General features: G+C 40.6%; 1 protein-coding gene across 4 annotated transcripts in view; it reads left to right on the top strand.

Annotated features, from left to right (window-relative positions):
- arhgef18b (rho/rac guanine nucleotide exchange factor (GEF) 18b) overlaps positions 1 to 25,664 on the top strand; it is a 128,741-nt gene extending 103,077 nt beyond the window's left edge. For 3 of the 4 annotated variants that reach the window (XM_069928027.1, XM_069928026.1, XM_069928025.1), the window contains 13 exons: positions 121 to 375; positions 649 to 725; positions 1,174 to 1,352; positions 3,015 to 3,106; positions 4,781 to 4,960; positions 5,709 to 5,849; positions 5,945 to 6,072; positions 7,551 to 7,601; positions 7,689 to 7,736; positions 11,443 to 11,913; positions 17,201 to 17,591; positions 18,360 to 18,485; positions 20,170 to 25,664. In XM_069928027.1, the coding sequence (XP_069784128.1) occupies positions 121 to 375; positions 649 to 725; positions 1,174 to 1,352; positions 3,015 to 3,106; positions 4,781 to 4,960; positions 5,709 to 5,849; positions 5,945 to 6,072; positions 7,551 to 7,601; positions 7,689 to 7,736; positions 11,443 to 11,913; positions 17,201 to 17,591; positions 18,360 to 18,485; positions 20,170 to 20,306 (2,276 nt within the window). In that variant the 3' untranslated portion in view covers positions 20,307 to 25,664. Of the gene's footprint in view, positions 1 to 120; positions 376 to 648; positions 726 to 1,173; positions 1,353 to 3,014; positions 3,107 to 4,780; positions 4,961 to 5,708; positions 5,850 to 5,944; positions 6,073 to 7,550; positions 7,602 to 7,688; positions 7,737 to 11,442; positions 11,914 to 17,200; positions 17,592 to 18,359; positions 18,486 to 19,036; positions 19,088 to 20,169 lie in introns of all 4 variants that reach the window. The other variant, XM_069928028.1, reaches the window with a different exon arrangement.
- The last annotated feature ends 476 nt before the right edge of the window (positions 25,665 to 26,140 follow it).

The raw sequence follows: 26,140 nt of genomic DNA, 5'->3' as shown, positions 1-26,140 counted from the left end.
TCTTCAGAGGCTACTTTGTTCAAAAGAAATTCTGTACGGTCAAAATAGAGTTCCGAAGCTGAAACGACTGAGTTTTCAGTACACACGGGGCCTAATAAAACTGATCTTGTCTTTCCTAAGCTGGCTCAGAGGATCATGAAGAACTGACCAAGGCATTGGTTCTCATAAAGGATACAATAACAGAGGTAGACGAAAGAGTGAGCTTGTGTGAGAAAGCTCGGCGCCTGAAGCAGATTGGAACGAGATTGGATATCAAGTCAACAGCTAAGCTCAAAAATGGAAGTGTCTTTAATAAAATAAGCCTTTTTCGAGGAAAGAGGAAGCTCTTGCATGAAGGAGTCGTCTGCTGGAAAGCTGCATCTGGCCGGCTAAAAGGTAGAAATCCAATTTGAATCTCTATTTCATGGCAATAGGATGATGTTCAAAGACATTATTAAAAGGATGGGGACAAGAGGTGAATTGTATTTGGAGATTAACAACAACATGGTTTCTTGATCTCAATGCAGAATGAGTCCTTTCTATCCGAAATTTGGCAAACAGAACCAATTTGCCTTCATGTACATGGATGGTGGGGAGGGGTGTTGGGAGGGGCTGAGCAGCAAGGAGGAATCAGTGATTTATTAGTTTTCTATTCCACCTTTCCTTTAGACATTCTGGCTCTCCTTTTGTCAGATGTGATTCTGTTACTTCAAGAAAAGGACCAAAAATATTTCTTTGCTACTGTGGTAAGTTTTGTCGGGGTGGAGGTAAGGATAGCCTGTTACCCAGAACTCTACTCATTTGTAAACTAAAGCTGCATGATATGAGTGGTATGATTGGTGTACTAAGCTTCTTTTCCTCCTGGAAGTAGCACATTGATCAAACCTTCAGGATGTGTGCCAAAAATGAGTTGATGTACAATGCCAAACCCTGCTCACTGCAAAATTGCTGGGTGGGTAAGAAAGTATGACTTGGGGAGTCTGGCTGGGATGGGGGAGTTTGTCACATCTTTTGTTCAAGCAGTTTGGTGGGACTAGAAGATGAGCAACGATTTGCTCAACAATCAAGTAACAGGAAAGGGTTTTTTTTTTTGGTTGATTAATGTGTTACTTCCTGTTTCAAAATGTCCGTTTTGAGACATGATATGTGCTCCAATTCAGATGTAATTAAAAATTGCCTCTCCCAACTTCTCAGGACCAGAAGCCAGCTGGCATCTCGCTGCATAAACTGATTGTCAGGGAAGTAGCCAATGAAGAGAAGGGAATGTTCCTCATTAGTGCTTCTGATGAGGGCCCTGAGATGTATGAAATCCACACCAATTCCAAAGAGGAGCGCAATATTTGGATGACAGTCATTCGTGATGCAATCGACAGGTAAGAGTCAAGATCTCCAGATTCAAGATCCCTTTCTTGTCGTATAATAAAAGCAGTGCAATATTACACAGAATTTGCTTTTGTCTTCCGTAAGGCCGACAGATTTGCCATTGGCAGAATTTGCCTTTCTCTTGCAGTCAGAGAAAGAGAAGCCAAAGAGGTAATGCAGCACAATGAGTAATGCATTTTATCTGAAGTCCTTACTATAAATTGGGAAGTTGTACCCACTTGCGTGTTTCCTTTCTATTCACTGGGGTCATAACCTTGCTTTACCAATACACTTTTAACTTGCCTGGGCTACTACCTCTGAACAGGTACTGCATTCGATTGCTGTTTCTCAGCTTCATACACTTGAGTCAGTGTTGAACACTATTTACATAAAAATGTACCTTTGGCTTGGTCCAGCAGGTCATATTACTGAGAGGCAAAGCAGGGCATTAGGCCTTGCTTTGATGATCATGGTATATGTTTTAATAAATTAGATATTGTGTTATTGTATAAATTTGGGCAGGATGATTAGCGTAGTATTTAGTGCAACACTTTACAGTGCCAGCCATCAGTACCAGGGTTCAAATCTTGCACTGGCTGTAAGGAGTTTGTACATTCTCTCCATGTGGGTGGGTTTCCTCTGGGTGTTCAAGTTTCCTCCCACCGTTCAAAAGCATAACGGGCGATGTAGGCGGCTCGGGCTCATGGGTCAAAAGGGCCTGTTGCTGTGCTGTGTGTCAAAATTAAAATGTAAGAAAAAATTAAAACTGAAAATTAAATTAAATAGCACTGTGTAGCCCATGCTTGAAGCAACTGACTATTCTATTGCAGAAATGATTTAAAAATGCTTGCTCTTAACAATTTGACAGCTTTGAATTCCTGATTAAAGAATATCAACAACTGTCGCCACCTCCATGAGAGTTTAAGTCGTGGGTTTGTGATCAACTCCAGATGTGACTATGTCTTCCAGACACTTCCATGTAGTACTGAGGGTGTCGTTAGCAGAAAGGAATACTGTCATGATTGCTGTAGGCTAATCTTGACCCTAGTACATGGTTTGAGGAGTTCCACAAGGCAGTTTTCTAGGCCAAATCATCAGTACATTGTTTAAGTAATTTAGACAGGTACGTAAATTTGAAGGGCTATGGGCCAAATGGAAGCAAATGGGACTAGCCCAGGTAGACAGTTTGGTTGGCGTGGAGCTTTTCATTAGCAGGTTCCTTGATTATTCTGATGAACAATGGGAGTTCCACTGATAGTTTAATGAAGAGCTCAAGCCTGAATCATTGGTTATGTGCCTTCACCTTTGTTACATAAAGGAACTGTTCGACCTGCTGAGCTTCTCCAGCATTTTGTGTTTTTACTTCAACCACGGGGTCGACAGATTTTTGTGATTTACTTTTGGCCGTTGTTTATCTTTGCTTTAGGATTACTGAAGAAGTTCAACTCACTATCTCGTTGTTTGATATTTCCAAATTAGCTCCTGCATTTGCTAGTTAACAAAGGTTTGTTTCAGAAGCATTTTATTAGCTGCGAAGTCCGGAAGTTGTTGAAAGGTGATATGTAATTTTAAGACTTTCTTTTTTTTTAAGGCAAAAAGTGCCCTTTGTCTTCTGTCTGTGCAGTTAATGCTGCGGGATTCAAACCCTAAAATGTATTTTTTGTTTTGCTCAGGTACTCGTCTGAGGAGCCAACAATTACTGGCGATCAAGAGGAGGAATGGCAGCAGGATGAGGGTCGAGCTGCTCGAATCAAAGAGTTTCAACGTAAGAGATGATTACTGAAGATTACAATTTTAAATTCTCTTTTTTTAAATATAGTATGGAGTTCTCAAATGTTTTGTTTCAGATAACCAAGGGGGAATTGCTGGAGCTTTAGAAACCCAGCCCACTAGGCCCACCTCATATGTGAGTGTAGACTAGTGGTGCCTGTGTTGCATAGGTCTGGTTATTTGTGTTTTTTAGTTGTAGAGTCGTCAGAAAAATCCTTAGGTAGACATTCTCTGCATAACCTGGGGTTGTGTGAAATTGTAATATCCTCACTGTACACAGTTTGGGAAAATTGAAGGAAATTCAATTAACTCTCTGTAACATACCATTATCATTGCTGAATCATTATTCTGGGGTTATTATTGACCAAAAATTAACTAGAGCTGTGTCATATGAATGCTGTGGCTATAAAACCAGGACAGTGGTTGGATATCCTGCTGTGAGTTATTGACCACATGACTCCAAAGCCATTCTACCATCCACAAGACACAGAAGATGTGTAACAGTAGGCAACATCTATGAGTGAAACTCTAGCTCAAAGTTTGATGATATCTTAGACAAAGCAACCCATCTGCTTTGTAGTAGAGATGCATTAGAGAATAGGTAGTTCACCTATTCTCCACAAATATTTTCTATCTTCATTGATGGGGTACTGTTGTTGCATCTTACACTATTCTCAAGAACATCTGCTTTCTTCAGTGGCACCTCAAACTACCATTTCCACCTGCAACAAGATCAATAGGTTTCCCTCCAAATTGTATGCTATTTTGAGTTAGAAATGTATTGTTGTTCTGAGATTTTGATCCAGTGATTCAGGAAATCTGAACCCAGCAGCATCCTTGGATAGACTGCAGCAGGTCAGAGTTGAACCTTTCTCCCACCTTATCAGCCACATGTAGGAATGGCAATAAATGCCGCCCCTGTAATTAAATAATCCATCCTAGAGAGTCATGGGTATTTAGTTCATTCACGTATACATTAGTTAGAACCATAGAAAATTAAAGCACAGAAACAGGTCTTTTGGCCCATCTGGTCAGTGCCGAATTATTATTCTGCCTAGCCACTGCCCTACCTCAGTACATAGTCCTAAATGTCCTTCTTATCCTTGTTCCTGTCCAAATTCATCTTAAATATTAAAATTGAGTTCTATTTACCACTTGAGATGGCAGCTTGTCCCACACTCCCACCACTCTGAAATTTCCCCAAAACTTTTCCGCTTTCACCCTTCACCCATGTCCTCAGGTTTGTATCTCACCTATCCTCAATGGAAAAAGCCTACCCACATTTATTCTGTCTATACCCCTCAATTGTAAGTACCTCTATCAAATTTCTCCTCATTCCTTTATGCTCCAGGCGATAACCTTTCCCTGTTACCCAGTTCCTAAACACCGGGCAACATCCTAGTAAATCTTCTCTGCACTCTTTCTACCTTATTGATATCTTTTCTGCAGTTAGGTGACCAAAACTGCACAAAATACTCCAAGTTTGGCCTCATTAATGTCATGTAAAACTTTACCAGAAACATCCCAACTCCTTTGCTCGTTACTTGGGTTTGTAAAGGCCAATATACCAGTAGCTCTCTTTACAACCCTATCTACCTGTGACATCAGCTCAGCAGAATGGCCAACAATAAGTGAAACCCCACTGAGTATTTATTTTTTCCATTTCCAGAGCAACTAAGTGCAAAGGATGATATGCTCAGGCGGACCCTGACTGAGAAGTTAGATATTTACAACGAAATAGCAGAGGTAAATGGTTACTTGGACACAGGAAGACAGCGGCCGCTGCTTCGAGCTGACACCGTGGAGTCTCAGCGGGGAGATGTTGTATTCACTGAGGTTTTAAAAGAAGGTGAGTTCGAGCCAGTCGCCCAGACTCATGGTGAGAGAAAGATCAGAGTTGTTTTAGGACAGTAGTAATACCATCTATGCTCTATCCTTTGGGGGATGTGGTTGCAGACCTGATATGGTGACCCATTCACCCACCATTTCTGGGAATAATAAAGTACAATAGTCAATGGAGTCCTGGACTCTTCAGTTGCTCACTGACCAACAATGTTCCTCCCTTTGCATTGCATCTTTTCTGGACCACAGTTTTTCTCCAACACATCTTTAAAATTGTTCACATACAAACTTTGTTACTTGCTACTCTGTTGAGGGTAACAATCAAAATAGGCCTCACTTGTAGTCCAGAGCACTGATTCCGATTGATGCTCTCTCCTAAGAGCAGCTACTATTATTGATGGAAAGGGTATTTCTAAAACAAATCTTACAGTAGTGAATGTTAGTTCTGAATTTTACGTTTCAGCTAAATCGGTCTCAAATTATCTTGAGCTGGCATATCGAAGTTTGTGGTGCAGATTAGTGGCCCTTTCAAATCTGCCTTGATCTCATTGACCAGTGATGAAGCTCAACTCACCTCCAAGCAACTTTCTAGTATATGATGTAACCCTGTACACCATCCCACTTTCCAAACACGTGTGGTACACTCTTACCTCATGGAAAGCAAACAATCATGGATAAATGTTTTGACTCATTTTGTATGCATTTTTTTGGTTGAGTTGGTTCTGTATAAACAGCACGAATGTTTATCCTTCCAGTTGAAAAGCTTCAGAGCTTTATTGGCTGTCAATCCATCAACTTAAACTGGCCGTTAGAAGACAACTTGGGGTCCTCGGGATTGCCTCGGAGAGCAGAGACTTTCGGTGGCTATGACAACAGTTCAGTCAATCCAAGCAAAGGTAACTGGCTGCCAGGCTGAGACATTCTGTGTAAATTGGTGAGGTTTTTTTTGGCAGGGGCTCCAATTTGACTTTCATCTTTCCTTTATTTTTAGAGGGCTCCATGAAAAAAAAGTCAAATATGCTGTCTTCCAACAGTGAGCTGAAGGAAAAGGCTGGATCTCGAGCAAGTTCAGATACCCAACTACAGGACCTGTATACTGAGTGTGAGAGTGTACAAATGGTCAGTACTGAAGAGCCCCTATTGTCCTGCCATTTCCACCTGCAACAAGATCAATAGGTTTCCCTCCAAATTGTATGCTATTTTGAGTTAGAAATGTATTGTTGTTCTGAGATTTTGATCCAGTGATTTAGGAAATCTGAACCCAGCAGCATCCTTGGATAGACTGCAGCAGGTCAGAGTTGAACCTTTCTCCCACCTTATCAGCCACATGTAGGAATGGCAATAAATGCCGCCCCTGTAATTAAATAATCCATCCTAGAGAGTCATGGGTATTTAGTTCATTCACGTATGCATTAGTTAGAACCATAGAAAATTAAAGCACAGAAACAGGTCTTTTGGCCCATCTGGTCAGTGCCGAATTATTATTCTGCCTAGCCACTGCCCTACCTCAGTACATAGTCCTAAATGTCCTTCTTATCCATGTTCCTGTCTTGTCCAACTCACATCCCTTACATTGGACAGTTTCCCTCCATTTCCCCACTCATGTTCTGTAAAATCCCCACTATTTTAAATTCAAGCAACCAGCAAAAAGTATCACGAAAAATAAATAGGTAAAAATACAAACGTTTAAAATTTGCACCCCCCCCACCCCATGGTTAGCTTGCCAATCATGCAACACATGATCTCAAGCAACCGGCAAATTAATTTATCCAGCATCTTCCAATCACCATAGGTCCCGGATATGGGGTTTTATAATATTTACCGTCTTTATTGTCTCGTTATTTTTTCTTAATTTCTTATATTCTAATTCCAAGCACCATTTTCACCAAATAGCTCTTCCATTCCAAATTTCTGATACCTGTTTTTTTTTTTGGTCCTAGATGATCCCTCAAACACTTGCTCTACTATATCCTTTCATTAAACGTGCCCGGTAAACCACCTTAGAAAACCAAGCTCCCATCACACACTATACTAACAAGTATTAGTTTTATTTTTATCATAGCCTTGGTTACTTTTCATCCTTCCAAGCCACTGGTAGCAACCTTTCCACTGTCCAAAACTAGATGAGCAATCAGTGAATAAGCTGTTCAATTCACTGGGTTCTCAAGGCTTCCTTTGTATGATTGTAGTAACTATAGTTCAGAGTTGTAACAACTTTAATGCCAACACTGTAATGTTTAAAATCAAATGGGGAGGCCAGATGTATATATTGCAAATGATTGCTTGGCACTGATCAATATTTGTTGCAAACCATAATGATGATCTCATTGAAGAATGGAGCAGGTTTACATTAGTTTGTGTCCACAAATTAGTTGATATGAGTTTAATGTAGAGAAGATTGTGGCATCAATGAATGGAAGAAAGGGCACCTGTGCCTTTCAACTATTTTATGGTTGCAATGATCCAAAACATTTATTGAAGTTCTGTCGCTGCAGGGGATAGAAGAGCTTGCGGGCTGCATCTGTGTACCAGAGCCCCTCATTAGTCAAAATCTAACATTGTGTATTAACTTGGTGTTTGCATTTGTTGTATTTCAGAGTGATTTGTCTTGGTGCTTCAGTAGCAACAGTTTGTTGTATGATTCAGAGGTCAGTTCTGTTTTGAGTAAATATGCATTTTCTTAAATAACAGCGTTTTACAATTTCCATCTCTAATACTAATCTAATTCTCTTTAGTTTGTTCAGAGCGTGCAGAGACTGACCCATCAGCTTTACAAGCTGAAGGTGAGTATTTTTTAAATAATTCTAATACACAAAAATAGACACGGATGATTAAGAAAAATTCCATTCAAAATGCAGTCTGCTAAAGGAACTCAGCAGGTCAAGTAACAATATTTTTGTCTGAAATGTTGACCATTGATGCTACTCAATCCGCTGAGTTTCTCCAGATTGTGTTTCGCTGAAAATTCTAGCCTCTGCCATCGGTGTAAGTCACTCTCAACCCTTCGTTCCACTCTTTCCACTCACAACCCACTTTAAGTCATCCCTGTGCCATCAGTGCTCTGTGATGATTAAGGGATTGCTTAAGGTAGGATGTGGGTGGAAAGAAAAAGTTTGAAAACCTCTGTTTTAATCGTACATCATTGACTCGTTATGTGCAGGGTTTCATAACTCCTAAGGGAATGGGCCAATGACAATTTTTCTCAAGCAAAAGATTTTGGTAACAATTGGGTCTAGAGCAGTGATTCTCAACCTTCCCTTCCCACCCACATCCCACCTTAAGCCATCCCGTACTCATCACAGAGCACCGATGGCACAGGGATGACTTAAAGTGGGTTGTGAGTGGAAAGAAGAAGGGTTGAGAGTGACTGGTTTAAAGGAACAGACAGATTTTAGAATGGGAAAAGAGGAGACAATAAAAGAATAGGTCAATGACAAAGACTGAGGAACTAACTGCCTTTCTATAGTTCAGGGATGCAAGTGGAAGAGGGTGAAATTAAGAAGTGGAGAAGAGGTGGAGGGAGTCACGTGATGGAGTAGTGGCCGGACGGTGAACTCCAGCCCTCTCCAGAAAAGTCGGGAAAAACAAAGGAAAACACAAAGGCACAGAAATAAAAGTTACAGAAAAGTGAGTATAAAGGTGGAAAGAAGATGGCGACAAAAAAAGAAAAATCGAAAGCAACGGTAAGAAGAGAGGAAGAGAAGACAAAGGAGGAAAAAGGTGAAGGCCTTACCTGTCCGAAGAGGCCCGCTGCGGAGAGAGAAACCCGCTGCCTCAGGTCGGTAAATAATGGACTACAAAAATGGCTCGCTGAGCCGAGTAAAAGTGCGCAACCGCGCATGCGCGATACTTCGCGCATGCGCGATGCGGATGAAAAAAAACACACCGACGGGAGGGGGGACCAGCTGGGGAGTCGACCTCCACAGCCGGCAACGACAGCTGCAGAACACCTGCAGCAAGAAGAGACCACAGAAGACAATAGAAACAAGAAAGGAGGAAAGGGCACCAAAGAAACAACAGATGGTCAACCCAGAGGAAGAAGAAGAGGAAGAGGAAGAGTACAGTGAAATAGAAGAAGAAAAGAAAGGCAAGATAAAGGAGGTACTTTCTCTTATTAAAGGATACATGGAGTCATTTAAAGAATGGCAAACACAGGAATTTAAGGATTTAAGAAAAAGAATAAACAACACAGAAGAGAAAATAAATAAAATGGAGATGACCTTAACAGAAATGGGAAAGAAAATGGACAAGATGGAGGAGCGGGCAGTAGCAGCAGAAATGGAGGTAGAAGACTTAAAAAAGAAATTGGAGAAATCTAATAAAAAAACTAAAGAGACACAAGAACTACTAGCTCAAAAAATAGATACAATGGAAAACCATAACAGAAGAAATAACATAAAGATAGTGGGCCTTAAGGAAGATGAAGAAGGCAAGAATATGAGGGAGTTTATAAAAGAGTGGATCCCTAAGACCCTAGGATGTCCAGAACTACAGCAAGAAATGGAAATAGAAAGGGCACATAGAGTATTGGCCTCTAAACCACAACCACAACAAAAACCAAGATCTATTGTAGTAAAATTCCTAAGATATACTACAAGAGAAAAGGTACTGGAGAAGACAATGGAAAAAGTAAGAGAGGGCAACAAACCACTGGAGTATAAAGGGCAAAAAATCTTCATTTATCCAGATATAAGTTTTGAACTCCTAAAGAAGAGAAAAGAGTTCAATACAGCAAAGGCGATTTTATGGAAGAAAGGGTATAAATTTATACTAAAGCATCCAGCGGTATTGAAAATATTTATTCCAGGACAACAAAACAGACTATTCTCGGATCCAGAAGAAGCACGAAAATTTGCAGAACAATTACAAAAATAGACTGAGGGAGGAAGACGGGTAATGAGAGTAAAAATGATCACGATTGATATGTATGTGGGTAAAGACAAAAATAGACTGAGGGATGAAGACGGGTAATGAGAGTAAAAATGATCACGATTGATATGTATGTGGGTAAAGAGGTATAAGAGTGAATAGAGACAATGAGCATACATGAATGTATCTGTACTTAGAGGAAAATATAGATAGTATAGACAAGAATTAATAAGGGAAGGTAATGGAATAGAGAGAATAAGGAGGGAATTAAAAGAGTGACCTTTGTGACATATGAAAAGTGAAACCTTTTCTGGGGGAGGCGGGGTGGGGGGAAATAGCGGTCACTGCAAAATCAGTTGACGCTTGCGAGTGGATTCGCAAATCCAAATGGAGAGGGGAGATGTGGTTGTCCGACAAGGGATAAAGGACAACTCAGGAGGGGAAGGGGAGATTGGGGATAAAGAAGATAGAAATAGGAGAATAAGGAAAATGTTGGATGTTGTAGAAATGTTGTCTTATAAAGTGTTGAAAATAAGAAAACAGAAATGGAAAAGGAGGAAAGGTAATGATGGAAAAACGGAAAGAGAAGATAAACAAAATATAAAAGGGCTACGCTGAACTATATGTCTTTAAATATTAATGGAATACATAACCAAATTAAAAAGGAAGAAACTACTAAATTTAAATGAATAAATGTATTCCATTAGAAAAAATAACATATAGGTTAAGAAATAATATTGAAATATTCGAACAAGTATAGGAGCCTTACATTAAATACAATAGCGAAAACCTACCGGGGACAAACATTACCTAAGTTGATGGAAGGAGAAGGAAAGAAAAGAATGGACTCAGTAGAATTTCTGGTGTAATTTTGTTGAATGACAACATTGTCTGACTGGCTTAATGCAACCTAGATTGTATACCTAAAATGGATGCGAGGGGGGGGTGGAGGGGTGGCTTGGGAGGAGGTGGGGGAGAGAAAAAGTCACTGTATATGTGTGAAAAAGAAATAGTGTATATCATGGCTAATGTGATTTATGGTGTGAAAAATAAAAAAATTTAAAAAAAAGAGAAGAGGTGGAGGTGTGAATGCATGGTAACTGGAATAACTATCTCAAATTGCCAGAAAACGGATCTGCGGTGGAAATGCTGAGTGTATGAATTTGTTAAACTCTGCAGTGAATATGGAACACTGAAATATCCCTGTTCAGGAGATGTGTTTCTTGAGCTTCCTTGGGACAGTATAGAAGGCTGAAGTAACAATTGGATGAGATAAACAATTCAAGCTTAACTTGAATTCCTGCTTGAAGATGAACAAATATGTTCTCTTTAAAAACTCACCTCATCTGTTTTAGAGTTGATCTATTGGCAGGGAACAATGAACACAGTGTGCTCAATTGAAAGGTAGATGCTGCTTAACCTGGAGAAAAGTTTATGGCCTTGAACTTTAGAAAAAGGCGGTTCCTGTGAAAGAAGCATGTAAATTGGGGTATGGAAATGCATCTGAAAGTACTGAGACTGAATATTGTTGGGATAAACACTTAACGCAATCCACCTCTCCTCTGACCACTGTACTGTGTTCAGTACCTGTGTTCTGATTAAATGCTCTGTTTCTCTCAGGTTCTGATTGCCCAGCAGGACAGTTATATTGAGATGCAGCGGAGCATGGGTGCAAGCTGGGAGCGGGACCGACAGTACCGACCTTCAGGCTCACGAGGGAGCCAGCTTCTGGAGCAAGAGAAGCAACGGAACTTAGAGAAGCAGCGCGAAGAGCGAGCAAACGTTCAGAAACTGCAGAACCAAGTTCGGCAGGAACAGCAGAAGTGGGAGCGGGAATGTGATCGCCAGAAGAGGGAGCTGGACCTCCAGCAGTCTCGGCTCCAGGAGCGGGAGGAGAGCGTTCAGAAGCTGACGGAGCAACTATCTCAAGAGAAGGAGGAACTCGAGCGCCATCGGCAAGAATACCAACAGGATTTAGAGCGTCTCCGTGAGTCACAAAGGACGGTAGAGAAGGAAAGGGAACGCCTTGAACAGCAGCAGCGCAAACAACTGAAGCAGAACGCAGTCGTATTTACATCAGACATTGGGCAGGTAATGTGTGGGCTTCTTGTGATGGCAGCTATAGCTCAGTGCAAGTGTTCATTCAAAGTAATGAGTTCAATGTCCACCGTAGGCACTTGAGGCCAGTATTCCATTCCAATCCTACACTGTTGGAGATCTTAAAGTATTAAATTGAAGTGTACAAATATAAAGGTAGAGTGCTGCAATTAGATGGTTAAATTCAATTAACTGATAGATATTTAACACTTTACAATGTTCACTGGTCAAATAAAAAGAATTACTCAGGTGCCAACTGTGTGTTATTAAACAGAGGTCTGGTCTACTCCTTCATATGCATGTAAAATATTCCACAAGGGCCTTTTTTATACACTAGTATCAACATTGATACTTTTATCAATTGAAGCAGATAATATGCTCATAATAGGTAAACTACAATGGCATCAGAAAAACAAGAATTTACTGGGCTTAGGGAAAGAGGATGGGGTGGGGTGAGCCAAGTTCTTCCTCAGAGCTGGTAGGGACTTGATATTCCAAGTGACTGCGTATAGCATTAAATATATTTTGTGTTTTTTTTATTATCACCAACACAGTTTGAGGGACAAATATTACTTGGTTCATTATGGGTATGTCAATCTGACAAAAGGCAGTTCACCTGATATTTTGATTGTTGGTGGGGGATAAAAAAGCACAAGGGTAGTAATAAGCTTAACAAAAAAAGTACAAATATTTAGTTTGAAAGATTTGAAATAACTACAGGAAAAGCATTGTTGTTGATAATCAACAGATATAAAATCTATAAAGTTAAGGGTTAGGTGGAAATGATGTCTATTTACCAGTGTACTATTGAGTTTATATAAAAAAAACCAGAAACTGGCTGGACACTGATTCACCAGGTTTACTCCCTAATCTTTACTGAGATTGGTAACCTGTCAGAGCCTTAGTATTTATTTAAAGAAATGCATTGGTTTCCCTCTGCAGCTTGCCAATGTGTGATAAATTTGCATCAAAAATATGTGCTACTGGAGGGAATCACATGATGGAGTAGTGGCTGGTCGAGTGGAACCAGCCCTCTCCAGAGAAAAGAAAAAAAAGTTTGAAAAAACCGAGCTCAATAAACATAAAATACAGGAAGAGAAAGATAAAGTTACAGAGAAGAGACAGAAGATGGCACCCAAAAGATAAAAAGTAAGAATAACAGGGAAAAGGGAAGAAGGAAAATCACTGGAGAAGAAAGAAGAAGGCCTTACCTGCACGTCGGAGCAGAGAGCCACCGTGGAGAGGAGCGGCTGATCTCCGATGTTGGTGAGTCCCCAGAGGAGCGGTGTCCTCCCAACCACCGGACTTCAAAAATGGCTCTCAGAGCCAAGAAGAGGTGCGGCCAGCTGAGAGATGCCCAGTATCGGGGTGTTCGGCTGGGGGAAGGAAGTAAGAAAGAAGAAGAGTGGTGAGAAAGAGAATGAAGGGCTGGAAGAGGGTGAGCAGCAACGGGGCAACCGGCAGGGAGATGACCTGCGGCAGGAGGCCCGGCCTGCAGCAACAGGAAGCCCAACAATGGGTCGACCTGCAGCAGGGAGCCCAACAGTAGGAGACACAGCAGCTGGAAGCCCAGCAAGGATGCAAAAGCAGCTCACAAGAGAAGGATAAAGATGCACAGGTACAGAGAAGAGAAGATGACACAGACATAGATACAGACACGAAGAAGAGGAAGAAGAAGACCAAGAATTTCAAAGGAAAGAAGAAGGTAAAATAGAAGGACAAAGTTTAGATAAAGCCTTTTTTGAAGAACAAATGAGGTCATTAAAAGAATGGCCATCATTAGAATTTAGTTCAATCAAAAGAGAAATGAAAAGAGCTGAAGACCGAAATAGGGAAAGGAGTTGAAAATGTGGAGGAACGAGAAGCTGCTGTAGGAATGGAGATAAATGATTTATCTCTTCTGAGCGAAAAAAATTTAAAGAGACAAAAGATTTATTGTCACAAAAAATTGATGTATTGGAAAACTACAGTAGGTGAATCAGATAAAAAATAGTGGGCCTGAAAGAAGGCAAAGAAGGGTCAGATATGAAGGTATTTATAAAAGGATGATCCCGAAGGTACTGGGAATGACAGATTCACATGAAGAAATAGAAATCGAAAGGGCGCATAGAGCACTAGTACCGAAACCGCCACCACATTAAAAACTGAGATCCATATTGGTAAAACTTCTAAGATATATGACAAGAGAGAACATACTGGAGCAGGCAAGAAAGAAGGTTAGAAAAGACAATAAGCTGTTAGAATATAAGGGACAAAAAATTTTTATTTTTTTTTTACCCGGACATAAGCTTCGAACTTTTAAAGAAGAGGAAGGAATTCAACACGGCAAAAACAATCTTATGGAAGAAAGGTTATAACTTTATATTAAGACATCCAGCAGTACTCAAAGTATTTATTCCTGAGGAACGGAATAGACTGTTCTCAGACCCAAAGAAAGCCCAAGAATTTGCTGAGCATTTGCAGGACAGGAGGAGGAGTGACGAGAAGGAAGACCGGCAAAAAAAATACAAAAATATGTAAAAAAGATAATGTATACATGAAGATTTAAAGATGGATAAGAGAAGGGGAAGAAGGGGGAAAAAAAAGAGAGCTTTGTTATATGTATAGGAAAAAAGTGTTCGCTGGGGGGGAGAATAATGGTCACTGCGAAATCGGTTGATGCTTGCAAGTAAGTTCGCAAACCAAATGGAAAGGGGAGTTGTGGTTGCCATCAAGGGACAAGGGGCAATCCAAGGAGGGGAGGTTCATTTGGGGTTAAAGAGTTATTGCTTATGGGGATTGTTGGGGTATTTCATGTTTTAAGTGCATTGTCATATATTGAGATTAAAAAGGAAAACTTAAAAAACAGTAATGGAAAAAAGGGGATGGAGGTGGTGAAGAGGCAGAAAAGAAGTGAAAATAAAGATATAACATGGCCATGTTGGACTATATGACTAAAAACATTAATGGAATATATAACCAAGTTTAAGTAAAAAAATATCACATTTCATTTAAAAGACAAAGTTACAATGTTTGAAAAAACCTGGGAACCATATATGGAACATAACAGAGAGAGCAGGCCCAGGACCTCCACCACCTAAAATGATAAGATAAACACGATCAGATTTAATGTAGATTATGCGTCTTTTTTGTTTTATTATATTTTCTTTCTTTCTTTGGCTTGGCTTCACGGACGAAGATTTATGGAGGGGGTAAAAGTCCACGTCAGCTGCAGGCTCGTTTGTGGCTGACAAGTCCGATGCGGGACAGGCAGACACGGTTGCAGCGGCTGCAGGGGAAAATTGGTTGGTTGGGGTTGGGTGTTGGGTTTTTCCTCCTTTGCCTTTTGTCAGTGAGGTGGGCTCTGCGGTCTTCTTCAAAGGAGGTTGCTGCCCGCCAAACTGTGAGGCGCCAAGATGCACGGTTTGAGGCGATATCAGCCCACTGGCGGTGGTCAATGTGGCAGGCACCAAGAGATTTCTTTAGGCAGTCCTTGTACCTTTTCTTTGGTGCACCTCTGTCACGGTGGCCAGTGGAGAGCTCGCCATATAACACGATCTTGGGAAGGCGATGGTCCTCCATTCTGGAGACGTGACCCACCCAGCGCAGCTGGATCTTCAGCATATTTTCAGTATTTACTGTTTTTGGTGGAGGGTGAGAAGGGAGGGACGGGGAAAAAAGAGAAAATGTCATTGTAATATTTAAAGAGGTATCTGTCAATATATTGGTCGATATGGTTCATTGTACAATAAATAATTACAAACAAAAAATGTGCTACTCCAATGCAACATTCCATTGGGGGGCGGTAGAGCAACTCTGTGATGAGAGTCATTGAAAGTTTCCTGTGCTGTGAGCCTTAATTCCACTTGTCAATCTACAAAAGACAGTCTGCAAATACCATGGTTGAAGTAAAGACAATGCTGGAGAATCAGAAGTTATTGTTATGAACAAGTCGAGAAGTTTGTGGTTTTGTGGCAGCATTGTAGTGCAAACAACAAATTTCATCAAGGTTTGACGAAATCTTAATGAAGGGATTATACCTGAAATGTTGATTCTGTATCTTTATCTTTGCTATGTAAAAACAACACTGTTTAATCTGCTGAGTTTCTCCAGCCTTGTTTTTATTTTAATGGTGTAATCTTTTTGCTAAATTGGCCTAAATTGCATCTTGTTGTACATGTGAGGGTGTACATTTTCCCGAATTCACTACAAGGAGTAGTTTTAATTTAATGCTCGATGTAGTTTGTCAAATCCTGAAGGGTTCCACATTTCATGGGTGTAAAGAATGATCCTTTGAAGATTAAACTCTGTGGTTTGTGGAAATGTGGCAGGTCCTTAATTTGGTTTGTGCAAGTTGTACAACCTTGCAAAATAATCTCATGGCTTTCCAAACCATGGATATTACAATAGTTGCCAAAATACATTCTGATATGTGGTCTCTGTAATGTAGGGATTGAGGAGGTGAAATTTAACAGCACCTCCCAAATCCAACACCTTCTCTAAGACAAGGAAATTAGACATATGACAACTCTGCCATTTCCACTGAGTCACAAGAGAATCAGGATCAAAGATATAAAAACTGCTGGCGGGACTCAGCTGTGGAGGCAAAGGGGTGGTCTACATAGGATCCAAAACATTGTCCATCCCTCTGTCCCATAGATGTTGCTTAACCTACTGAGTTCATCCAGCCGTTTGGGTTTTACTGCTATTTCCAAGTTCCCCTACAAATTGCAGTCCACGTATGGAAATGTATTGCTGTTCCTGCAAACCTAGCTAATAACATTGAAGTAACTACAATATACAAGGACTGCACTAAATTAAATGAATGGCTCAACACAACCTAAGCACAGTTGTATTGAATCAATGAATTTGTACACAGGATCCATCCAAAAATTAATGACAGCCCATTGTTAGTTATTTGTAGCATAAGTGTTTCCCATGTACCAAAAGCAAGACCCTCTTCACTAAGGGTTATGGAGTGCCAGACTCTAAAATGTGGAGTGGGATTTGAACTTTCAAATCATTAAACCAAAATGCCTACCGGTGGCTCTCAAATAAATGTTGCTCAACATGCTAACAGAGACATTTGCATGACCCAGCGGGTAATAACAGTTGTCAAATGCCTATGGCATGAGAGTAAGGATGAAGTAGTCATGATCTTATTGAATGTGGAGCAATATGGTCTATTCTGAAGACTGTCCTTGCATGTTATGCTATTAATGTGTGTGTTCCTAAAACACAAGGCTTCTTTCCTTTCTCAGTCCAGGTAGGTTATTAATGTCTATATCTTGTTGAACCTTAGATTCCAGGCTTCGCTCACTCCCACGGCCTTGATGGAGACAAAGTTGAAATGATCCTCTTAGCGCAGGGTGAGGTGGGATTGGCACAGCATGGCGTAAAGGACCTCGGGCAGCCAAGTACGCTGATGGAACACTCTGAGCGACCTTCAGAAATCCCGCTGCAAAGGGAGAACAGCACAGCCTCCATATTTGCACGCACACCTGACATTCGACAGTCCCTGATTTCAAAGCCCAATGTGCCCATTCATCTTGTGAGCACCACAAATGAAAGTCTCAAGCATGCTGGAGTTCAGCAGAAAATCCCAACAAAACTTGCCACCTTAAAAGGAGGAAAAGAGAAGGCTGGAAAAGCCAAGGACCGTCAATCCATTGCTGGCATGCCTTCTGCAGCAGGTACACATCACTTGATCTTCATTTATAGATTCTGACCATTCCTGCTTGCAAGCGTACAGATGCAGAGATTCTGTTCTAGGCCACCCACAGCTCTCTAATCCCTGTCAGTGTTTGAATGAATGCCAAGCTCCTTTCCTGTTTTGGTTTCTACACATGCTCAAATGAATTCTAAAGCCAAAACTTTTGGCTTACCAAAATAGTCATTCATCAAATCAAAGCCTAATGTATTTTCTCTCCCACTGACACTCAATCCTGATATCCTAATTAAAGTATTTTACTGACGAGAACCAGATTGCATTTATCAAATATTTCATATCCTTCTAATTTGCCTCTTGCATATAATTTATTATCAGCCCCACCTGCTTTTGCAATGATACATCCATATGATCCATTCAATGCCATGATTTTCAAAGATCTCCCATTACATTAATAGAATATATATATTCATATACTAAATCAGACTAATTTCTCTGACTTCATAATCTGGCCTTGACCTTTTGGTTATATCTGCAGTCCTCGGAAGCAACAGAATGTCGAGGGTGCTGTAATCTTTAAACTTCAGTGCTTTCAGAATGTTAGTTACTTGACCGAAGTCAGGAAAAGGAAACCGGCCTATTTACTCTCATTTTTGCCCAAGTGCATCCCCCTTGCTCTGAAAACAGTCTTTGAATTTTTCAGTACCCAAGAGTGGTCACCATGTTTTGTTCAGTTTCTTGCAACTCAACCTTTCTATATCCATTGAATTAAAAGTACTCTCTTTTCTTCAAGGGTTATTTGCTGCAGATGCAAGACAGGGCAACCTACCAAGGATTTTCGTAAAAGATGATCTGATGCTGAAGGGCAGGAGGTCTTCAAGTCCTGTGATATCAACCAGCCAAAGTTTCTCTCTGCTAGGTGAGGACCGCCAGCAATCTATAGTTGTAGAAAAACAGGCCTCTTCAACCCAAGGAATTTGAGTTCATATTCAGTGACCCAGTCAACATCCCTATTTGTTTCAGTAAATTGTCAACATTTTCAAGTGTGAAAATTATATCGAAATTCCGATGGGGACAAAATAACTTTGGCTCAACCAACCTATGTTGGTTGTCTTTCCAAAAGATGAACAAAATCCCATGTATTCACTTTGTTCCGATATAGTTTTATTCTTTCTCTATAGCCATCTTTTGTCTTTTATTCATGTTGCTGTGTTTACTCCATTTTCTAACTCCATCCTAAATGTTCTTATCACTTGCTTAATTTTTAAAAAAGGAAAATTCACATCTCTGGTTTCAATCACTTTCATTTTATCTCGCGGTCCATTCTCATCCAAAGGTCCAAGGTATCTGCTTCCACAATTTCTGTTGTGCCTTTCCAAGTTATCCCGTAATCTCCACTGTCAATGAAAGCAGCTCTTAGTCTTCAAAGATAGACATGCATTTGTATGATGCCTTTTACATTTCTTTCAGAATATCCCAAAGAGCGTTGCAACAAGTGAATTTGAGTCTTTCATCCAATTAGTGAGTTCTCTTTTAAGGTCTTTGACCCATTTCGTATCCTGTCATGCTTCACACCATCTGATCTGATACTTGTATTAATAGATTGCCCTGTTTTGATCTGTCTAAGAAATGGTGCATTTTGATATCTTAGAACAGTTCGACTGTGCACCTTCTTTGGAAGATGGGTATTATTCTCCAGCCTGACAGCACCATGAATTCTCCAATCCACTCTTCAACCTCTAACTGCACCTCTGCTTACTGCAGTTAACTCAAGATAACTTTCTGAAAAGTCCTTGATACTTTCAGAAGTTTTCTTAATGCGTTCATCAGTACTATCTCCCATCACTGTTCTTTAATCTGGACCTTGTTGCTTGATGCTCACCAGTTTTCTTGTAAATGTCCAGTGCAGGATAAGTTTAAAAGTAATAGCAATAATTAGGTCCACATCACCATTTGAAGTGTTCTTCCACTTTGACTCTGTTAACCAGTGTGAACTCATTACCATCAGTAGCTGTGAGGGGAAAAACTCCTGTATCCCAGAAATAATTGTAAGGATTCAATACAGGAACACTTTGAACGTGAGGTTGGTTTGCTAAACATTGAAATAAAAAAAATTGTGGGCTTTTCCAGTGTGTTTATTCTGGTTTTTCTAATTCTCCAGTCCTGAATCTTGTGTTTGCTTTTCTGGACACAAACCCAAAGGATGAACATTTCCAAGACCAACAAAAGCAGTGGGTAGTTTGGGGATTAGTTTGAATCGGCCTAGTGATAATCTTTGTCTCTGTTTTAAGAAAAAAAATACTTAATGCCAGTAAATACAGTGCCACCACCCCAGATTTCAATGTGGCATTGTCTATGGGGTACTTGTACATTCTCCCCATGACCTGCCTGGGTTTTCCACCCTCCAGAACATCGGGTTGTGCTGTAATTGGGCTGCACAGATTTCAATGGTTGGAATCAGCTTCTACCAGGTTGTAAATATTTTTTTAATTAAAATTTTTTAAATACCTACAGACATTACAGAATTGACTAGTTTAGTCTTCGTTCTAAGTTTGTCTTTGTGTTTACCTCCGTTTAACTGACGCCTTCCTTTGCCGTCCCAGAACCCGTGGACATTCAACCTGAGCCACTAGTAAACGCAATGCCAAGTGGAAGTTCCCAGAGTGCACCCACCATCACTTTGTCAAAGCAAGCATCCAGCAGACAGGATGACTCTGGCAACGAGATCATTTTCTTCTGAATCATTCGGGGTACAATGAAAAGCGATCATAGTCACCGCGTTATTATGCAGAACCCAGGAAAATCCCAAAATAACACTGAGATGAAGGGAGGGAAGCACATCCATACTGATCACAGGAACAGCAACTGCTGGATTTATGCCAATGGTGCCAGAACCTAAATGGTGAAGGTGGACAATGTGAGCTGTTGTGATGACCAGCCATTGGACTATGTGTCTGGAAAGGGCCACCCATTGTAAAAACTGCTGTTGATACTTCGTGCACGCCTCTCCACCCATTATTAGGAGATGTTTAAAATTCCCAAACCGCCCTCCCTGTGTGACACGTCTTGGTGCGAATCGAGGATGGACACTGGAATTATGGGATAAGAGTGGGTTGGGAATGGAAGCGGTGACCAAATGAAGACTTTATCTTGAACTGCTAAATTTCCACCCTTCCAGGGAATGATGAAGAAGCCAACACAGGTGGCAGTGGGTCCACAAATTTCCTTATGACAAAAATCAGGAATGTCATCTTGATACATTTTAATGAATCTGTAACTTTTTAAAATGCTCTCAGTCGTGGAATAAGTATCCCAACAATTTTGTTCATTATTTTTCAGTCAAAGCAAAATTCAACGGGGAATGCAAACGGTTTAGATTTAAATGATCTCTTACAATAGGGGGAATCTCCAAATGTGGTCTAGTAATTAATGAAGTTATTTTGTAATTATTTTCTGCAGCATTTGCATAATTGGCTGCCAGTGTTTTAGGGCAAAGGGCTCTAGCACAGATACACTGTTACGAGGTGTAGTCAGAAAAACCCAGTGCTGCGCAAGAAGGGATCCGTGTGATTGGCTGGTTTTTGCCCTGGACCAAAGATAAGTCATAGACGACTGGTTGGCAATATTCCTCTGTAGGGGGTGGAGAGGCCAATTCTACACTGGATCACAAATGGAGTAATTATATTTTAAACTTTATTTTTGCATGATGCACGTTTGCCGAAGTACCCACATTGGGCTTCTCTCAGCCATTTTGTGTAGAGCTGTCATACATTTTGACCACTTGTCATGGAACTGTGATATTGGAGACAGCACAGCAGCTCCTTTTGAACTTTTGGATATACGTGCTCTGAAATAAACAGACAGAGGCCTGGTGTGACTGCAACAACCTGCTCCTCTCATGAGGTAGAGGTGAGCCAGAGAAAAGGTGTTTTGTCAGAACTGGGAATCAGCAGTAGAACACAGGTCAGTCCTCAGAGGTCTGCATCGTGGATACTGAGGCTGTGGTCAGACCCTACATCCTGCATTTGGGGTTTTTAATGGATACTCAGTCCTGCAGACAACAGATGGGAAAAGCAATTGCTGGTTGAGATGACCAAGCTAGCACAAGTCCCTTGTTCTTCAGTGGGTGTAAAGCCAATGCAGCTTGGGCATGTTTAAGTTCAGGTGAGCCATAAAGACATTTGGCCCATGAGTCTGCACAGTTTGCTCCTCTGTCCTGGTGATGGAGGAGTGTCCCAGTAATTATCCTGATCCAACTTCCCCAAAGTGGCATCCTCATGTCAGTGTAGATTGAGTGTGTCTGTTCTATAACAGACCATCCTGTCCTCCCCACTGTCTGACTCTTGCAACAGAGGTCACTGCATGGCGGTGTGGATGGGCAGAATGTGATTCATGCTGAAGATGTTGATGGTATCCTCCCTGTTGGCCTGGTGCAGATCAAACCCATCCAGGTTTGGCCCTCCTGCCATTTAAGTTGAAGAACAGTTTTATTTTGCACTGTCTACCCTGGAAGCAAGAACAGATGGGTTGAATTTGAGTGACCCTTTGAATGCAGAACAAAGTTCAAATTCCAAACTGGCAGAAGTTGTGTGCGCAAATATCTTGAATTCATTTGTATGCAGCATTAACTTTAACTTCAGGGAGCAAAGGTGAGCAGTCTGTGGATCATGATAGACCACTATTCCCAAAATATCTGGAAGCTTGCTTCCACTAGATATCCCAAACATCAGACTGCCTACTGAAGGGGATTGGAGCCTAGGCTGGTGGAGGATCATTTCCTCTGGGAGAATAGTGATAGCAAAGGCAGCATTAGCTTGAAAATTCCTTCAGTACCAAAGTGCTGTATTGATTGATGTACTCTTAATATGCCGTGTGAACAAGTTGGAATCTTGTCTCCTGCCTCCAATACATTTATGTTTCACCAAAGCAAATGGGCACAAACTCGCTCTTGATATGTGTTCAAATCTCCACAGTGTAAGGAAAGAGCTGGTACCCAAAGGTGAGGAATTATCTGCTTAGCGTGAACTTAGTCCTGATTTTACCGAGGATACAGCTGAGAGAAAGTGGGGAAAATTACATATCAGCTTTGCTATCAGGGTATGAGTGTGGCTTTTTGCCTGAGTATGCATATTGTATTGCCTTTGGTTGAAAATTGTGTGAACATTTTAGGGTGTTCATTACACCAAATTTGACCCTTCTCCTCCACTTTAAAACACAGCCAACCCTGTTATTGGTAATAATCTAAGTCTGTTGCTGATCGTAATTGGAGAATAGTTGAAGACTATTACATGAGCATCTCCATGCTCATGTATTTGAATCATTGCATTCTAATGGGAGGGGGGAGGGGAGGGCTTTTTAAATCAGTTAAAGAAACTTGAAGGTATTGAAAGCATTAGCCTCTAGAATATCTTACACTTGTAATTTTTGAGCGGGTTCTTCGCTAATTTGCACTTAAAGGATTTTTTTGGTTTTGTTTATAACTGATTATTCTGTAAAGTCAGATTTTAAAGTCATGGAGCACTTTAATGCACTCTGTATTTAAAAAGTTACTATGCTTAGGTCTAAAAAGTTACTATGCTTAGGTCTAAAATGGCAATCAGATATAAACCACAAACATTCCACTGATGGGTGTTGTAATATGACTACTGCCTGGTTACATTGACTTCCCTTGATCATGCAATAGGATATTTCATTACTGAAGTCCATCTGTCTTAATGGATGTGCATTATTCTTGGTTTGGCTGAGGATGAGGCTTAGTTCCTTTCAACTTTTATGCCAGTAGGGACCTGAGTCTCTGCACACCAGTTGAATCTTGCATGTGATTGTCTAATTAGTCATGGGGCAGAATAAGAGCTTGGGTCCTGGGGACATTGAGATGCAGCATAATTTCCAATGGTTGATGCATTTCTGTATCGATCCTATTGATTTTGCCCATGACGATTGCCAAGTTTGAATTCATTGGGAGAAGTGAACTTAGAGCTGGAGTTCCAATGTTCAATATCCTCCAAAGAATTTCATGTATCAAGCAATGAAGTAAAGAATTAACTTTTTGATTTTATTTGATGGTTTATGTTTTCAAGTTTCAGATTTTCTTTTCTGGTTAGGAAGATGGACACACCATAAAAAGGTGATTACACTCCATCTCTTGTAAAGTAGCCAACATCTCCATTCCTGCACAATTGCATAATGAAATTCAAATCTGATTTTCTTTGTAAACTTCACAGTATGTTTCACTTTAATTTTGTTTTACTTAAAAGTTTTCAAAAAGCACCCAAAAAAATGGAATCCTTTGAGTAAAAGTGAAGCTGCCAGCATGAATTCTAATTTATCCCAACCTCCACTCTTGTCTCAAAGCCTAGAGTACATTTAAAAAGTTTCATAAAAATAGGTTTTATCTCTCTTCAGCATCCATACAAATTGCATCAGGGATCCAGAGCCAATGAAAAATCCAGGAGTTCACTCGTTACATCTGTTGAGAAACTTGAGGAAGAGGACAATTCAGGAACTACTAGCTAACTAACACTCAGATCCAGTCTGTCTGTTCCTGTGAAACAATTCCCATCAGGATGGCATAAGGGAGCAAAAATGGCAAGATTGTGAAGGTGAAAACAAAGCTGATTGAAATTCAGCAGGTTAAACGGTGTGCTTTATATAGCAAAAGTAATGAATGATACCATGACTGTTTCAGGCTTGAGCCCTTCATCAAGGTATGAGCAAAATGTAGGCAGGTGCCTGAACTTTCATGTCTCAACATCAGTGAGTCCAAATGCAGATTGGGTGACTATTTTTCCCAACACCTAAGCTTAGCAAGTGGGTCTAAACTTCACCTCCCTGTGAACAATCTTTTCAACTCACCAACCATTCCTCCAACAATGTCTGGCCTCGTTGATTGTCAGGGTGAGGCCAAACACCTCATATTGCTCCTAGACAATCTTAAACCTAATGGTATGAACATCAGTTTTTCCAACCAGGAAATTCCCCCACCCCTGCCTGATTCAACTGTGGGACCTTGCTCCTTCCCCTCTCCCTCACCATTTTGTTTGGACGCCTGCCTACTTTTTGTTCCTGCCTTGATGAGGGGCTCAAGCCTGAAATGTTGGTTATGTTTCTTTATCTTTGCCATATAAAGTACATCATTTGACCTGCTGAGTTTATCCAGCGTTGTGTTTTAACCTCAATCACGGTGACTGCAGACTTCCTTGTTTAATTAAGACTGTGAAGGTGACTGGTTTAATAGACCGTCGGGGTGGACCTTGTAACATTTGCAGTTTAGTGCACAAGGACTCTACTGAATGAGCAAACAAGTCCAGTGCCATAATCCCCTTCAGTAGTTGAGTGTAATTTCGGATTGAGCTAAGACACTGTTCCTTGGATCAGTTATCATTATGCACCCCTTGTGCTACTGAAGGTCAGAGTATGACACGTTATCCTAATCCCTCTGTCCCTGCACGATTAGGAATAAACAAACATCCAAACCAGCCATGGCCAAGCACCGTCTTCTATTGAAAAGGTGCACATGGATAGGACCTTTTGACTTGGCATTGTGTCCAGGTGAACTGAAACTCGCTCCGGCCCTTGGAGCGGAGACAAAAATGAGTGCCTTCTGGAGACCTTCCGAGAAAAGGAAGGGAGAATGGGGGGGGTGCTTTGTCAGTGCAACAGAATCTGTGATCCTGCCAAATCTGCAGATAATATGTATATTTAGTGACTCAGGTCTTGGACTGCTGTTTATAATGTAAAGTTGTGTGATTGTCGACCTGGACAGTAACATTTAATGAAAAGGGTGGTGAGATTTTGATCATATATTAGAATGTATAGATTGTACATAGTTGAAAACTATCTTATCACCCAACTGCCAGTAATGGGGAAGCAGGTTCTTGTAGTTTTTGTTACATGTTGTAAAATTTAAAGGAGAAATGAACTGTTCATATTCTGTCAAATTATGCACCTGCATTCTTTAAAAAATTGTAAACAGAAGTATAGCATGTTGAGAAATTTGTTTTTATGATGGTTTAATATTCTAATTAAATGTCACTTTAAAATAAAGGCCTGTCTGGAAATGAATCTGATTTCAGCAATAAAGAAATCGATGTTTCTATTCTGTTTTGGGTCTGTGTGTTTGATACAATTGGAACAGAGTGTCCACAGGAAACCTTTCCAATTTATTGTCAGAGTACATACATGACAGTCACATACATCCCTGAGATTCCTTTTTCCTGCAGGAGAGGAAGAATCACCACTAATTGGTAGTGCAAAAAATTATCTGTACACAGCATAAACATGTAAACAAACTGAAATACCAAGAGGACAAAGGAAAAGCAAAGTGCACAGGTAAGAGTCCTTAAATTATTGAGTTTGTCTTTGAGTCTGGTGGTGGAACGATAATGGCTGTTCATGAACCTGGTGATACGAGTCTTGTGGCACCAATACCTCTCCTGATGACAGCAGCGAGAACACAACGTGTGCTGGGTGGTGCGGGTCTTTGATGATTGCTGCTGCCCTCCAACATTCTCTATAGATCTTCTCAATAGTGGGAAGGGTTTTGGTTCTGATGTCCTGGGCTGTGTCCACTAC

Source organism: Narcine bancroftii, chromosome 3 (assembly GCF_036971445.1).
Source record: "Narcine bancroftii isolate sNarBan1 chromosome 3, sNarBan1.hap1, whole genome shotgun sequence".
In the NCBI taxonomy this organism is placed as follows: domain Eukaryota; kingdom Metazoa; phylum Chordata; class Chondrichthyes; order Torpediniformes; family Narcinidae; genus Narcine; species Narcine bancroftii.
The sequence above is the reverse complement of the archived record's forward strand: the minus strand, read 5'-3'. Positions and strand labels throughout refer to the sequence as shown.